Below are 15,763 nucleotides of genomic sequence, written 5' to 3'. Positions count from 1 at the left end.
ATGTGCTGTCAGTTAGCAAATCTGTTAACTTCTGCAAAAGCTCTTATTGGTATATCATTCTTAATGGAGTTTCTTGTGGTCAGAGATGACTTCCAAGTTCAAAGTAAATTATTATCTAAGTACAAATATGTCACCATATACAACCCTGAGTTTCATTTTCTTGTGGGCATTCAAAGCTGTATACAACTACACTATCCATAGGGTCGCCATGAGTTGACGACTTAATGGCAGTCAACAACAACAATCATCTCCAACATCTTCTCAACCACTAACGTCAAACTAACTGCCCTCTAATTTACATTCTTCTGCCTCTCTCCCTTCTTGGAGTGACATTTGCTTTTTCCTGTCCTCCTCGTCAGAATCTATTGATTCTTGAAAGAACACTACTAATAAAAAGTTCAAAGTACTGTATACAACTTTAAAATTCTTCTTATCCAGATAGCCACAAAACCAAGAAAAGAATGGCAACATGATCAACAACTTCTTTGATATGTATCTATCCTGTACCTTTCGAATTGCTCCCAGATATTTCATCCATTGCTGCTCTGTTGACTTCTCTGCTTCTTCTTCTGTTTTTCCTTCCAGTCAACTTTAGCCAGCTCATTTTTCATGCCTCTAATTCCCTTTAGGCTACCGTAATACTGATAAATCTTTCTAGCTTCTCCCTCTCAAATTGCAGGGTGAATGTTATCATATTACAATAACATTGTTATTTTACCTTAAGCTCTCTGATCACTTCTGTTTCATTGTACAACACCCAATGCAGAATAGTTGATCTCCTAGTAGGCTCAACCACGAGCTGTAGGACTAACTGTTTCTGTAAAATTTTCTGCAGTTCCGGTCCCCATACTTTAGGTGGATGTGATGAAACTAAAATAAGATTATTGCCACCACTGGAGACCTTGAGATAAGGAGATTGGATAGCTGGGACTACTTCCCGTGAGTTGTATAAAAATCAAGGAAGACATTGATAAGAAAGATGATCAGTCTTTTTTGTTGATTAGGAGACTCTAAAATCAGGGACCATAGGTTTAATCTGAGCAGAAAGAGCTAAAATAGATGGGGCAAGATTTTCACATAGATGATGTAAAGAGCTATCAGAGGGAGTGGTAGTAGCAGGTACTGTTAGTGTTAAAAAGACATCCGTATGGTTTCATGTTTGGGAAAGGTTCAGAGTGAGATGGTACTGACTCAGGAGGCACTTTGATTGGTTTCAGTGACATGTAACTCAACATGGTACTGGTACTCGTCTCTGCTGCACAAAGCCTCCTACACACAAATGAAATTCAGTAGTCACTCCCTGTACCTCTGGAAACACTTGACAATGAACACAGACACATGAGATGAAATTCACTGTGGCTTTAGTCATTTTAGCAAATTTTGTTTTATAGTTGGGACAAATGATTACGCCAGCAAACATAAATGCATTTTTAGAGTTGCTCTAATGTATGAAGGGAATTTTAGCATATGTATCATTTTTTCTCTGCTTTGGTCACCAGGATTAGACCGTTTTCTCTATGGTATCTCAGATGGTATGAAGCTGAAACACAGGCAGCAGCTTTTTGCAGTTGACCGCGATGGTTTGATAGAAGTAGTCGACAAGTGAGTTACTATTTTTTTAAAATTCCTGGATGCTAAATGGCAAAATTGCTTCATTTGCTTCTGCTTTCCTAGAAATTTACAAATTTCATAAAGGTTGACTTTGAATTTCTTTCTGTCCCATTACTGTTGAATGCTGTCCATTTCTAATTTTAGGGTGGTTTTGCCTAGGTTTTTTTTGTTGCTTTTCATCAAATATTTGAACCTACAGTCTTAATTGCAGAGAGGAGTGTCACAACAGTTTGAACAGACCAAAGTGATTTTTCTTAAGATATAGCTGAAGGTTAATCAATCTTTGAGGTCCTGCAACTTCAACATCTGCGCATAATATTATGCTCTAATATTTGAACTCCAAAAAGTAACGTTCTTTCATTAATGTAGATAACCACATTAGTAAGCTTTTTCCCTCTTTTTTATTTGTCAGGTATTTGACAGCTGGACATGGCACGAGTGGGGCTGCAATTTTAGGACCTGAAAATGAATCTATTAAACGAGATCCATCTTGGGTACAGCGATAATACTGAGTAAAAGGAGCATTAATACTGAAGGATCTCATCATTTCCCCAAGGTGTTACAGAATTATGATTCAACTGAAATGTTGATATTTCCTTCTGGTAAAGCTCTGAAGGAGGCAGATATGGAACCAATGTTGTTCTCTGATTTAAAGATGGCTCTAGGGTTTTTTGAATAGTACAATTAAGCGGAATTCCTTGTTACCTCAATTTTTATGTTTGCAGCTGCTAAAACAGATTAAGTGTGGATTCCTACTGCTTGATGGAATTCAAGGCAAGTAGTGTATCCAGCACGCTGAATGTTTTCTCTCAAATTATGTAAAATGTTAATTCTATTCAAGAAATGCACAAGAATGTTTCCAAACATATTTAAGTCATGAATTCATTGGGACATTATATATAAAGTATCTGTATTGGAAAAGATTAAGACAAGTGGTTTATGTTATCCATTTAGATGGACCATAGCTCCTTGTATTCTAGAAGCTTTAACTTATGTATATTTTACTAATCTGAAATAAAACTTATGGATGTACTGATAAAAACCTACTGAACACCATTTCAATTCTGTATTTTGTCTTAGTGTCCTTTTGTTTATTATATAAACTCAACTCTGTAGCATTCCTATTGAATCAGAAATAAGACTTTCCCTGCAGACATTTAAAGTATAGCAGCACTTTGCAGAACAGATAACATAAGAAATAGTAGATAATACTTCTTCCAGGACGTTGTTGGAGGAGAAAAGTTTCCTTCCCAGTTGGTTGTTCTAGAAATTTTATTTTGTATTTAAGGAGGCCATTCTGTCCATTGAGTTAATTCTGGCAATCTTATTTGTCCAATTTCACTTCCCTCATTCTCCCCGTACCTTTGCAACGTATCACTCATGTCATTTGCATCTTTTTGCCTCCTCTACAGAAAGTGATTTACTTAGTTAAGGTTGACCTGCTGGTATATCTTTGAACCTCAAAAAAACACCCAGCAAAAATCTACGGAGTGTGAATTTTCAGGTTCTCCACTAGATCATGTTCTCACGCAGGTTCTTTGACCTGAAATACTTAACTTTCTCTGTACACAGATGACACAAACTACCGAGTTTAATTTCCATGATTTTCTGATGTTATTTCTGAAAAGGGGAAAAACTTAAGTTACACAAATGTATAAATATCTTAATTGTTACCATTACATTGCCATGCTCAACTGCATTCAGATTTTTTTGTTACATTTATTCTTGTAAGGAAGATGGAAGGTATACAAAGCATTGTATAAGTGTTATAACTAAGCAAATGATTTTAAATGAAGTTAAAAGGGAAAATGGCTGTATAACTTGGCTCTATGGTGGGGAATGAACAATCTATAGTTTAGTTAAGATCCTTTATTTGGACCAGATGCACCATCAGAGTGAGTGTGTGGTTTTGGTCAGAAATTATTTCTACCTCCATATATCGTAAAGGCCATAAGATCCTTAATAAATTCCTCTTGCCTCTAGAAGTTGGTTGCATTATAGACAATAGGTGCAGAAGTAGACCATTCGCCCCCTTGAGTCTGCACCGCCATTCTGAGATCATTGCTGACCATTCACTATCAATACCCAGTCCCTGCCTTGTCCCCATATCCCTTGATTCCCCTATACATCAGATATCTATCTAGCTCCTTCTTGAAAGCATCCAGAGAATTGGCCTCCACCGTCTTCCGAGGCAGTGCATTCCACACCTCCACAACTCTCTGGGAGAAGAAGCTCTTCCTCAACTCTGTTTTAAATAACTGACCTCTTATTCTCAATCCATGCCCTCTGGTACTGGACTCTACCAACATCTGGAACATATTTCCTGTCTCAATCCTATCAAATCCTTTAATTATCTTAAACGTTTCAATCAGATCCCCTCTCAATCTCCTCAATTCCAGCGTGTACAAGCCCAATCTCTCCAATCTCTCTGCGTAAGACAGCCCTGCCATCCCAGGAATCAACCTAGTGAATCTACGCTGCACTTCCTCAATTGCCAGAATGTCCTTCCTTAAACCTGGAGACCAAAACTGTACACAATATTCCAGGTGTGGTCTCACCAGGGCCCCGTACAAATGCAAAAGGACATCCTTGCTCTTGTACTAAATTACCCTTGTAATAAAGGCCAATATTCCATTTGCCCTCTTCACTGCCTGTTGCACTTGCTCATTCACCTTCATTGACTAATGATCTAGGACTCCTAGGTCTCTTTGCATTTCTCCCTTACCTAACTCTACACCGTTCAGACAATACTCTGCCCTCTTGTTCCTGCTTCCAAAGTGGATAACTTCACATTTATTCACATTGAATGACATCTGCCCACTCACCCAGCCTATCCAAGTCTCCCTGTATTCTCCTACCATCCTCTTCGCATGTCACACTGCCACCCAGTTTAGTATCGTCAGCAAACTTGCTGATATAGTTATCAATGCCCTCATCTAAATCGTTGACATAAATCGTAAAGAGCTGTGGTCCCAATACAGAGCCCTGTGGTACCCCACTAGTCACCTCCAGCCAGTCCGAGAAACACCCATTCACTGCTAACCTTTGCTTTCTATCTGCCAACCAATTTTCTATCCATGTTGAAACCCTGCCCCCAATGCCATGAGCTCTGATTTTACTCACCAATCTCCTATGTGGCACCTTATCGAATGCCTTCTGAAAATCTAGGTACACAACATCCACTGGCTTACCCTCGTCTAACATCCTTGTTACACCCTCAAAAAACTCCAACAGATTAGTCAAGCATGATTTGCCCTTGGTAAATCCATGCTGGCTCGGCCTAATCCTATTTCTGCCATCAAGATGTGCCACTATTTCGTCCTTAATAATGGACTCAAGCATCTTCCCCACGACTGATGTTAGGCTAACAGGGCGATAGTTCTCCGTTTTCTCCTTCCCTCCCTTCTTGAAAAGTGGGATAACATTAGCCACTCTCCAATCTTCAGGAACTGATCCTGAATCTAAGGAACATTGGAAAATGATTACCAATGCATCCGCAATTTCCTGAGCCACCTCTTTTAGAACCCTCGGATGCAGACCATCTGGACCTGGGGATTTATTATCCTTCAGTCCTACCAGTCTGCTCATCACAGTTTCTTTCCTAATGTCAATCTGTTTCAATTCCTCTGATATCTTATGATCCTGGCCCATCCATACATCTGGGAGATTGCTTGTGTCCTCCCTGGTGAAGACAGATCTAAAGTACGCATTAAATTCTGTTGCCATTTCCCTGTTTCCCATAACAATTTCTCCCAATTCATTCTTCAAGGGGCCAACATTGTTCTTAACTATCTTCTTTCTCTTCACATAGCTAAAAAAGCTTTTGCTATCCCCTTTTATATTCCTGGCTAGACTGAGTTCATACCTGATTTTTTCTCTCCGTATTGCCTTTTTTGTTAGGATCTGCTGTTCCTTAAAACTTTCCCAATCATCTGTATTCCCACTCATCTTAGCCCTGTCATACTTCTTTTTCTTTAATGCTATACAATCTCTGACTTCCTTTGTCAACCACTGTGGCCCCTTCCCCCTCTTTGAATCCTTCCTTCTCATTGGAATGAACTGCTTTTGCATCTTTTGTATTATCCCCAAGAATATCTGCCACTGCTGATCCACTGTCTTTCCTGCCAGGGCATTATATACAAAAACTTAAAGCAGACTTGGATAAGACTGTAGATTACAAATAATTAGATATATAAACAGGACAGATGATGACTGAGGGTGTCTGAACAGTATTCCCTGGGACCCCCAGAAATAAATCAATGATTTGCCAAACATTTCTGGGATTGACCACCTGGTGGCAGAAGAAAGTACTTGATGCACTGAGTAAAGTCAACCTGGGTCAGCAGTTGGATCAACAAATGGCAACTAGACATGGGTGAAGCTGTGTTTGTTGGTGGTGCTACTAATCTTTCAGAGGAAGATGGACATTTTACTCCCAAAAAAATGGTAGATGGTTTCAAGGTGGCTCAAATAAAAAACACTAATGGCTCCCAATCAGGAAGATGAGAGCTACTGCAGGGAAAAAAATCTTGATTCAAATCCCCACCAATATAGGATGACCAATCAGTCAGGAGATTGATTGTAGGTTTCACTCAGATTTGCCATAAAATGGAACTTGGGTCAATAAATCCTGGAGTTGATATTGAAATTGGTTGGTCTTCTATCCAAGTAGTTGTCAGGAAAGAAAAGGATTAACTTGGAATCTACCATGTCTTATAGAATGTGGCAAAAAAGGGATAGGCTCAGTTCTAATCATCAAGATGTTGGAGCTCCTTGCCAAAGGTAACACGTGGCATGGAAGAAATATCTACAATGGCATTAGTAACTATTGACCAGACCAACAATTGTAGTAATATTTTGAAAGGATCCCATAGAAGGCATGGTGTTTGTTAGTGACTTGGGTGTGTTGCAAAAATACAGTAGTTGCTGGAAGTATGAATTGAGAACAAAAAGGGCTCAATAGCCAGCTGAGCCAACAAGGAAGTGGTCAGCTTTTTCAGTCAAGGACCATTGATCAGAAAAAAGAGGAATGGAGATGACAGGGAATGTGCATGAAGTGAAGGCCAACAACGAGTAATTAAAAACTGGACTAGTCAGGAGATTTAAAGGGTAGTTGTGATTTTATTTTGAATGACGGAGAAGGTTTAAAAAGCTGAATATTCTTTGTTTTTTTTCCCCCCCAAAATGAATAGGAACAAACAATCTGAATAAAAAAATCTGTACAGGACCAGCCATAGGATTTTATTTGAAGCTGGGGGAGGAAAAAAAAATAAACATTCACTTCACTACAGCACAATTACATTGTCACATAAATATATCTTTTAGATAGTTCACATTAAAACTATTCTCTTTAAGGTGATCCACACAATAAATACTTAGTGCATCAAGAAGCAATATATTGTACTACAGTATTTTGTTTTTGGTGTATTAGCAATGTTGCTGAACCAATTGATTCACTGCTTTCAGTGACTGGGCAAAGCCTGAGCGAATGTGTCGAAAAGGGTACAGGATGCCTACTTTTATTTCTATAAAAAGTAACAGTACAACATACCAAACCATTACAGCGCAAATTAGAAGCTGCTTTTTATCCTTTGCTAGGCAATATACTGTAAATGCTGTTCCATCACACAACCTGAGGCTGCTTTTAAATTGCAAGGGCATTGCGATTTTCATGTGTACGTCGGTCAACGTGCTCCATTTCGACAGCATTGGACAGATCGTAGCTAATCTTGTATTTGGCTAAAATCTTCATCAGTGGGCGGAGGGCCAGCCACCATTGCTCCTTTGGAATCCGATGCCTGAAATAATGTGGAGAAATGAATTATAAATTCTTATCATGCCCTTAATGAAGGATAGGTGTTAAGACTCCTACTGTTCAAGCTCCAGCCATCACTAAATCAATATTGTGCTATACAATGCACTTACAGCAAAAGGTTGCCTGCCCAAGCCTCTCAGTTCTCTTGCCATCTATTATTTTGTAGATGCACCTTCTGCATCACCAACAGTCTGTGGCAACTTGTGTAAACTTTCAAACGCTGCAGCAATCAGCACATCCCACTAATCCCACAAGTATCCCAAAAGCCAGATGAGACCACTAAACCCGACTTGAAAATGTGTCACCAGTTTGATAGTTGCTGGGTCCAAATGCTCCTTGCGCAACAACACTGTAGTTGTAACGTCACCAGAGGGCCTGTAGCAATCCCTCATACCTTCTCTGGGGTAAATACAATAAGGTAATAAAAATATGGATTTCCAGTGACATCCTAATTCAATGAGGAGATTAGGAAACATAGAAATGGGCCAAATGAGCTGAACAGGTCCATGCATCCATCAGATGATCATCTTATCATTCAAACACCAACACCATACAATTCATTTTATTCTATTTGATGCATCCTGATTTATCTAAAACCTGTAGGGAATGTGGCCTTTGTAATTGTGTATCAGTATTGAATAGGGATCTAATCTGCAATTAAGTCATCAAATATCTAGCCGCTTTTCAGTTTCAAAACGCAACCTCTTGACGTATTCTATTTATAGGAGTTAGTCACCTTCCTGCCACTTTGAACCACTCCAGCATTTTCCTGCCCTCTCTCACGAACAGCCCACAGAACTGCATCTCACTTGATATTTTTTTTGTTGCATCGTTTTCTGTAAACTCTAGACTGATGTGTGTGAAAAAAATCACAGGAGATAATCAGTTTCTGAGATACTTAAAACCACCTCGTCGAGCACCAACAATCATTCTAAAGTGGAAGTTACTTAAATGAGATTTCTTCCCCCATTCTGTTTGATCTGAATAACTGAACTTCTTGACCATGCCTGCATGCTTTTATGACTGGCTGATTAGATATTTGTATCAACAAGATGTAACAGAAACAAGCGAAAGGAATACCTAATAAAATGGCTACCGACAGTACACTGAATTAGTGGAAACATTAACAGTCCCTTCCTGCGGTTCGTGTAGTGACTGATATTAGATTCACCTTGATTTTACACTGTAATTTATAACTCAATAAATCACCAGTTATTGAAATCTACAAATAAAAACAATTTGCACCTGCATAGTGCCTTCAATAAAATAAACAACCCCAACATATTTCATGGTACTTAAACAAAGTTGAGAAGCATAAGGATCTCAGAGGGTTGCAGGATTTGAAGAGGTGGCAGTGACATGGCCACATAACACTACCGAAGTACTTGAAAATAAGAATAAGAATTTTGAAGCTGAGCATTGCCAAATGTGGAATGGTGGGAAAACACCATTTATTTATTCATTGAGATATTCGAGCCGTGCTGTCCAGCAACGCCCAATTTGGACCCCAGCCAAATCATGGGACAATTTACAATGACCAATTAAACTATCAACCAGTATGCCTTTGGACTGTGGGAGGAAACCGGAGCACCTGGAGGAAATCCACGTAGTCATGGGGAGAACATACAAATTCCTTACAGGCAACAGCAGGAATTGAACCCAACTCGCTGGTACAGTAAAGCGTTGTGCTAACCACTACACTACCATGACACCCATCAATTTGAATGTGAACACAGATCAGTGAGTTTGGATATGCTGAGGTCTACGTATGGTGGAAGATAGAAGGCTGGATGGAGTATGGTGGAGTAGTCAAGAGTGATATCTGGACATCAGTAGATCTGAGACAAGAATGGAATGAATGGATGTGTGGAGCTGCAAAATGGCTTCATATATAAGCAACAATGTCAAAGTTGATAGAACTGATTGATGTCTGGGTATCAGAATGGAACGAATAGATGGTGTGGAGATGGAAACTAGCTTCAAATATAAGTAAAAATGTCAAAGATTTATAGAACTGATAATCATACTCACTGGAAATCAGACATTTCTTTCAGTTGTGATACAGGCTGGAACACCAGGGTGCGTCTACGCATGCCCAGTAAACAAGCAGATTCGTGACAATTTGCAAATATTCTTCCTGTGGATTTTTAAAGGAATATAAAGTTTAAAAAAATTAATAATCAGTTTTGCCTTCAAGTTTACATTTCTAAACAGGGAAAATTTGGTGAGATTTCTGCTATACAGAAGAGTACAAAACTATCGAAAAGCAACCATGAACAAAACCTGTTCATTTCAAAAGCTCCTCTTTATAAATCAGAATTTCTAGAACCACATTTTAAGAACATTTATTCAAAGTCAAACTGGGAACTTCAGATTTTGATGCCCCTTAGGTAGTCAGAATATTTGAAAATCATATAATAAAGGGAAGACCTAAATTTATATTGCACTCATATTGACTTAAAAATCTTACAAAAACAGTTAACACTTAAGTGCTCTTATCTCTGTTGTTATAAAAGAAACATCTCTTAAGAGTTCCACACAGCAAGCTTCCACACACATGGTGTGATAAAAGATCAAATTATTTGTTAGTAATGTTAATTGAAGGGTAAATATTATATACAATACCACAGATCAATCCCTTGTTCTTCAAAAGTCTGGTTATTTTATTTTCACTTTAATAACCAGCCACTGGTTTGATTTAATATCTTAATTAAGATGTTAAAACCATGGAGTTTAATACTGAAATTTCTGTGAGAATTTTTGACTAAGGTAAAAATGCAGCCAACAGAGCCATAATTGTCATATGTAAAAATAGTGGTGCAGGAGTGGGCTATACAGTTCACTATTAAATGAGGTTACGATTCATTTATTGCTTCAACACCACTTTCCCACACTTTATCCTTTGTGTCCAGAAGTTATTAATTTTGTTCTTGAATACATTGATCAACCATAATCCTTTGGGGTGGAAAATTCCTAAAATTCTAAACGCCAATCCTTATTTTTAGATCTTTACCCTTCAGTTTTAGGTAGTTGAAGCCCATCAGATTCTGCCCATTCTCACATTTTCTAGTTTATGGGCCAAACACTGGCAAATGGGATAAATTTAGATGGGAATCTTGGTCAGTGTTAATCAATTGGGCTGAAGGGACAGTTTCAGTGCTCTACGGTTCTAGATACACAGTTGGGTAACAAAATGCAGAAATACAGGGGATATTATATGGATACTGAAAGCAACATTATAAAGGAGTAATAGGTGAAATAAATATTCTGTTTGCATGTAATGTACAATATCACTGTTGTTACAGATCTTGTTGCTTCAAGTGAACCGCTATGGAAGACAAAATAATTGAGAGGACTTGCTCTTATATAGATCAACACACACAAAATGCTGGAGGAAATCAACAGGCAACATCTATGGAGGTGAATGAACAATCAACATTTTTGACAGATACTCTTCATCAGGAATGGAAAGGAAGGGGAAAGAAACCATAATTTTAATTTCAACAAAATATTCTAGCTGCTTCACCCTTCTTTTCTAGTGCTCATGAAAAGGGTCTCGTCCTGTTTATTCCATTCTATAGATGCTGCCAGATACACTGATTTGCTCCAGCATTTTGCATGCATCTTCCTCTTGTATACTAGCTTCGGGTACTGTTCTGCCTAGAAGTATAATGGCATCATTTTAAAGGTAAAGCAGAGTGAAACAAAGTTACAATAAGTAGCTGGACAATGACCCAGGGTAACAGTCTGTGAGCTGCTTGTCTAGTTTTGACAAGGCAGTTCCACTTCCTTACATGTCAACAGCTGATAGACTGCAACAGTTCAGTATATGGAAAAGGACAGACTGCAAGACACAACTGTGGTCTAAAGTCATAACTAGGTCAAATTAATTTTTTGTAGCCACTACCTACCATTACTTGATGACAAATAGTAATCCCCCTGAAGAACATAAGGGTATTTAGTACCTAAAGCCCATTCTACTACTCAATACCCTGTATCAACAACTTATAGTAACAAAAAAAGAGACTGATTTTGAGCAAGTTAACCTTTTCTTTGAGGAAGTTAATTACAAATATATGCCACGAGTATTTCCTAATTTCACTTCTGCAAATCTTACTCCAAATTTTAGACTTGTACTTGCCTCTGCTCCCACACCATCACCCATCTAAACAGGTGAAATCATTCGGTGTAAATCATTGGTTCTACAAAAAACTTCAGTTAAATCATTCTTCCTTCTATTTTTTTTCTCTATATGCAGCCACAAGCTTTATAATCTTAACTTAGAATTTAACTGCTAAATTTACATTGCTTTAAACCAACAAAGAATAGTGAGTAAAGTTTGTTGTAGCAGCTTTTTTCATGATGTCACTGAAAACTTAAACCAGTTTCTGGTTCTCAGTAAAGGAAAGAGCTGGTCCAGGCAGGAAGTGATGTAAAAATAGAATACTCACAGTGAAGTCCTTTAATGGGAAAATAAAGTTTAAAATGAAATTCTAATCAGATATTTTCTATTCCAGAATGTTCTTCTAAGTACTGCTCTTCAAAGCCATCCTTAAAATATGTTGGATTTGGGAGCAAATGGTTGGACTGATTTATTAAGATAGTTTTGTCTAAGATACAATCAATACAAGGAATCTATCTTTTTTTTTCAAGACAATAAACAAAATACGTTACCTTCTTCTATGCATTCCACAATGCCAGCGAGAGAAGCCAGGACAAAAACAAGGGACAGGTTAAAATGACAGTTTTGTGTTAACATAAGCTTTGCAGACAGTAAGATAGGTTTTACACAGAAATTATTTGATAACAGGCAAAAGGAAGCTAAATTAAAACTCAATAATATGATGAAGCATTGGACAATTTAACTGCTGGGGAACTTCTGATCAAATGCTGAATTGAATGAGTTGTACAAATGTTTCCTTTGCAAGGATAAGGGAGGAACATCCACTGCTATGTCTGTTTTAAATCATCCCCTCTGCTAAACTAAGTAGCATCAATTGAGAATTCAAAGTGTTATGAGTTAATATTTAACTACCACTCACAAAACTCTACAAGATACCTTAATAATCAAATATTCAGAAAGATAGGCAATCACTCTAATCTTTTCTCCCCATTATTTCTCAGCAAAAACATTTGAAATATTCTTCAAATGAACTTGGAATCATAATTTACTTGCAAGCTTATAAATCCCAAAGATAAATTATTTGTATCCAAGAGTTCTGAACAAGGTGACTTGTTCAGTCAGGTGAGTTAGTGGATGTTCTAGCTATCACATTCCAATGAAATCGGAACTATAGGTGTTGTATGTGACTATATTTACTGTGTTTTGCACCTTGGCCCCAGAGGAATGATGTTACAATTAGCTAGTTTTTATTGATGCACCATAGAATACATTCTGTCTTGATGCATATTGGTTTGATCTGGCATCTGCTCTACACATGACCACAAGAAACTGAAGAGAGTAATGGATATTGATCACAGAAACCAGTCTTCCTCCATGGACACTGTCTAACTTTCTCTTTGCTACAGTAAAACAACCAGAATAATCAAGGACCCCAACCACCCAGGATACCCTCTCTTCTCCCTTCTCCCACCAGGCAGAAGTTACAAACAGCCTGAAACCATGTACCACCAGATTCAAGGACACACTTCATCAGACTTGAAAGGACCTCTTGATGAATTCTTGGCCTTTCATTTTACTTCATTATCTTGCTTTTTATCGTTTACTTGCACTGCACCCTTCCAGCAGAATGTTTCTGCTTTGTTTTACCATTTTCTACCTCAGCGCACCGTGTGATAGTTGGGTCTGTATAAACAGTACACAAGACAAACTTTACTGCATCTTGGTACACATGACAATAATAAACCAATACTAAACATTGTTGACTTTAGTTCATGCACTATGTGCATCCCATTCTAGAAAAGGGAAAATCTTTCTGGTCCAGCTTACAAGTTTGTAAACGAAGAGTGCTGGAAAATGCCACTAGGTTGAAATAAAGATACGTAGAAATACAAGACGCAGATCCACAAGTAAATCATATTTCTGCCAGAGCCTCTGCTATCTAGTAAGAACTGGAATCTTAACTAGTTCTGTATCAAAAACTCAAACTTTGATACTCAGTAACTAAAATCCTACTGAATACCATCTGATTACACACAATAATTGAGCAGCCTTTACACCAGAGAATTCCAAAGCCTTGCAGGTTCCCAGCCAACTCAAACAGAGTCTCTTACTTCTGGTATCTCCAAGTTTTCTCAGTCCCACGAATCAATGTTGTGATTTGGATTCAAGGCAAGAATATAAATGTTCTGATGTACTGCAGTTATTGATCTGAAATGTTAACTCCATTTCTCTCTACACAGATACTACCTGCCTACTGAGTGCTTCCAGCATTTTGCACTTTATTTCATGAATATCTTACCTTAGTAACCAAAACGGTACACAGCTGTTCTCTTAAGAAATCATTGTAAGCTACAGTAAGACTTTCTTACTTTTGTATTCTATGCCCCTCCCAAGAACAGTCAATGTACTGTACCACCCTATCCATCCTCTCCAATATGGTTCTTTCCTGTCTGGTTTCATCTCCCAGTCACCTCTCCCCCTATGGTTTCCATTCTCACCTCCTTTACATATCAGAGTCCAGCACTTTGTTTGCCTGCTTATCTCCCACTGACGGCTGTTTCTAAAAAAGGATCTAGTGCTTTCCTAGTGTATTTAAAAAACACACTCTTCTTGGGCTTCCAGCCTGGTACAGGTATTAATTGCAACTGACGTTTTGGTGACAAACTCTGCCATCTTCTAGAAGAATTCCAGAGACAATTTATTTCATCTCTCAAATGCTGTTGACCCAAGTTCTTCCAGCAGATTGATTGTTGCTCCAGATTACAGCATCTGCAGTCTCTTATGCCTTCAACTCACTAACTTTCTGAACCTGCTTGTTGGGTTCCTTGGCTCCTAACATAGTCGATCTCCACACCAACATTTAAAGCTTTCTCCCCCCCCATAATTTACTATGCCTTCATTTTTCCTGCTTTTTTTTTATATAAATGATTCTGCAATTACCTCTATTAAATTTCACCTGCCAGTTTCTTTCCCCATCATTTCAAAGATCAAAGTACATTTATTCTCAAGGTATGTGTACATTATACAATCTTGAGATTCATCTCCCAACAGGCAGCCACAAAACAAGAAACCCAAAAGAACCCATAAAAAAAAGACCAACAAACACCCAGCATGCGGAGAGGGGAATAAAAAACACAAATCATGCAAGCAATAAAAGCAAGCAGCAGCATTCAGAACACAAGTGAGTCTTTAGACGTGAAGCCCAGAGCAGGCCCACAGCCTCAGCTCATCGCACAGCAGAGCAACCTGTCTATACAGAGCATTTTCTCCTGTACAGTGAGCATTGTTTAGCTGACATCATGCTTTATCAGATGGTGAAAACTGGTGACAGCAAAGGTCTGGGAGTTACACATGTATTAACTGGATTAGAGGAAACTGAGTCTGCAATAGTGGCTCAGTGAGAGAAAAAAAACTCAAGAAATGGCAAAGTTGAGAGGACTGCAGTAAAGAAGTTGGAAGGAACTACCAGAAATTGGAGCCAGCAGAACGAGAGCAAAGAAAGATAACTTTCTTCACTCGTCCACAATAGTGGTTTTGGAATCTTAACAATTATTACACAATTTGAAATATGAAAAATGATACTTATATATCAAAATCAAAGAGCATGTAGTTTTCCACATTTCAGATGCATTTAAAATTACGATGTTAAGCTACAAATTAGTATTCTGTATTTACAATGTCTTGCAGTAGATGAGAAGTTGTGCGTTCGTTAACATAGTCACCAATTGCCAACCAATAATTTTAAAGCTGTGTTGCTAATTTTACCTTGTCTGTAATATTCTTTTAGCTTGCATGAGATCCACTGAATGGCTTTGGCAGCAATCTTTGTTCCAAAGTTTCTATCAAATGGAGATGGCGACCCACCCTGTCAATTTTAACAATATAACGTGGTTAAAAGATAATGTAAGAGAATGAGGGTAATCTATAGAAATGTTTAAAGTTATGAGGGAGACAGATAATGTGGACTGTAACTGTCTTTTCCCCAAGATAAGGGAGTCAAATATTAGGGGACATACTGTAGATTCTTGGTTAGAGGGGAAATGATTTAACAGAGACCAGATGAGCAACTTTTTCCATCGTGAGTGCATGGAACAAGCTCCCAGAGGAAGTGGTTGAAGCAGGTACAATAGTATTCTTTAAGAGACAGCCAGCACCCAGCCTTCTAGACAGCCACATCTGCATCAGGTGCATTGAGCTGCAGCTCCTTAGGGACC

General features: G+C 38.2%; 2 protein-coding genes across 5 annotated transcripts in view; one reads left to right on the top strand and one right to left on the bottom strand.

The window, feature by feature from the left end:
- Positions 1-2,673, top strand: part of pitrm1 (pitrilysin metallopeptidase 1) — a 55,807-nt gene extending 53,134 nt beyond the window's left edge. The window contains exons 26-27 of the mRNA XM_059971915.1: positions 1,500-1,602; positions 2,024-2,673. Of these exons, the coding sequence (XP_059827898.1) occupies positions 1,500-1,602; positions 2,024-2,117 (197 nt within the window). The 3' untranslated portion in view covers positions 2,118-2,673. The remainder of the gene's footprint in view (positions 1-1,499; positions 1,603-2,023) is intronic.
- Positions 2,674-6,831: 4,158 nt separating this feature from the next.
- The window catches only part of pfkpa (phosphofructokinase, platelet a), a 119,383-nt gene continuing 110,451 nt past the window's right edge, over positions 6,832-15,763 (bottom strand). For all 4 annotated transcript variants that reach the window (XM_059971919.1, XM_059971917.1, XM_059971916.1 and 1 more), the window contains 3 exons: positions 15,315-15,414; positions 9,458-9,563; positions 6,832-7,409 (listed from right to left, as the gene is read on the bottom strand). In XM_059971919.1, coding sequence (XP_059827902.1) covers positions 7,256-7,409; positions 9,458-9,563; positions 15,315-15,414 — 360 coding nt within the window. In that variant the 3' untranslated portion in view covers positions 6,832-7,255. The remainder of the gene's footprint in view (positions 7,410-9,457; positions 9,564-15,314; positions 15,415-15,763) is intronic.

Source organism: Hypanus sabinus, chromosome 6, assembly GCF_030144855.1.
Source record: "Hypanus sabinus isolate sHypSab1 chromosome 6, sHypSab1.hap1, whole genome shotgun sequence".
NCBI lineage: Eukaryota > Metazoa > Chordata > Chondrichthyes > Myliobatiformes > Dasyatidae > Hypanus > Hypanus sabinus.
This window is presented reverse-complemented; position numbering and strand designations above follow the sequence as displayed.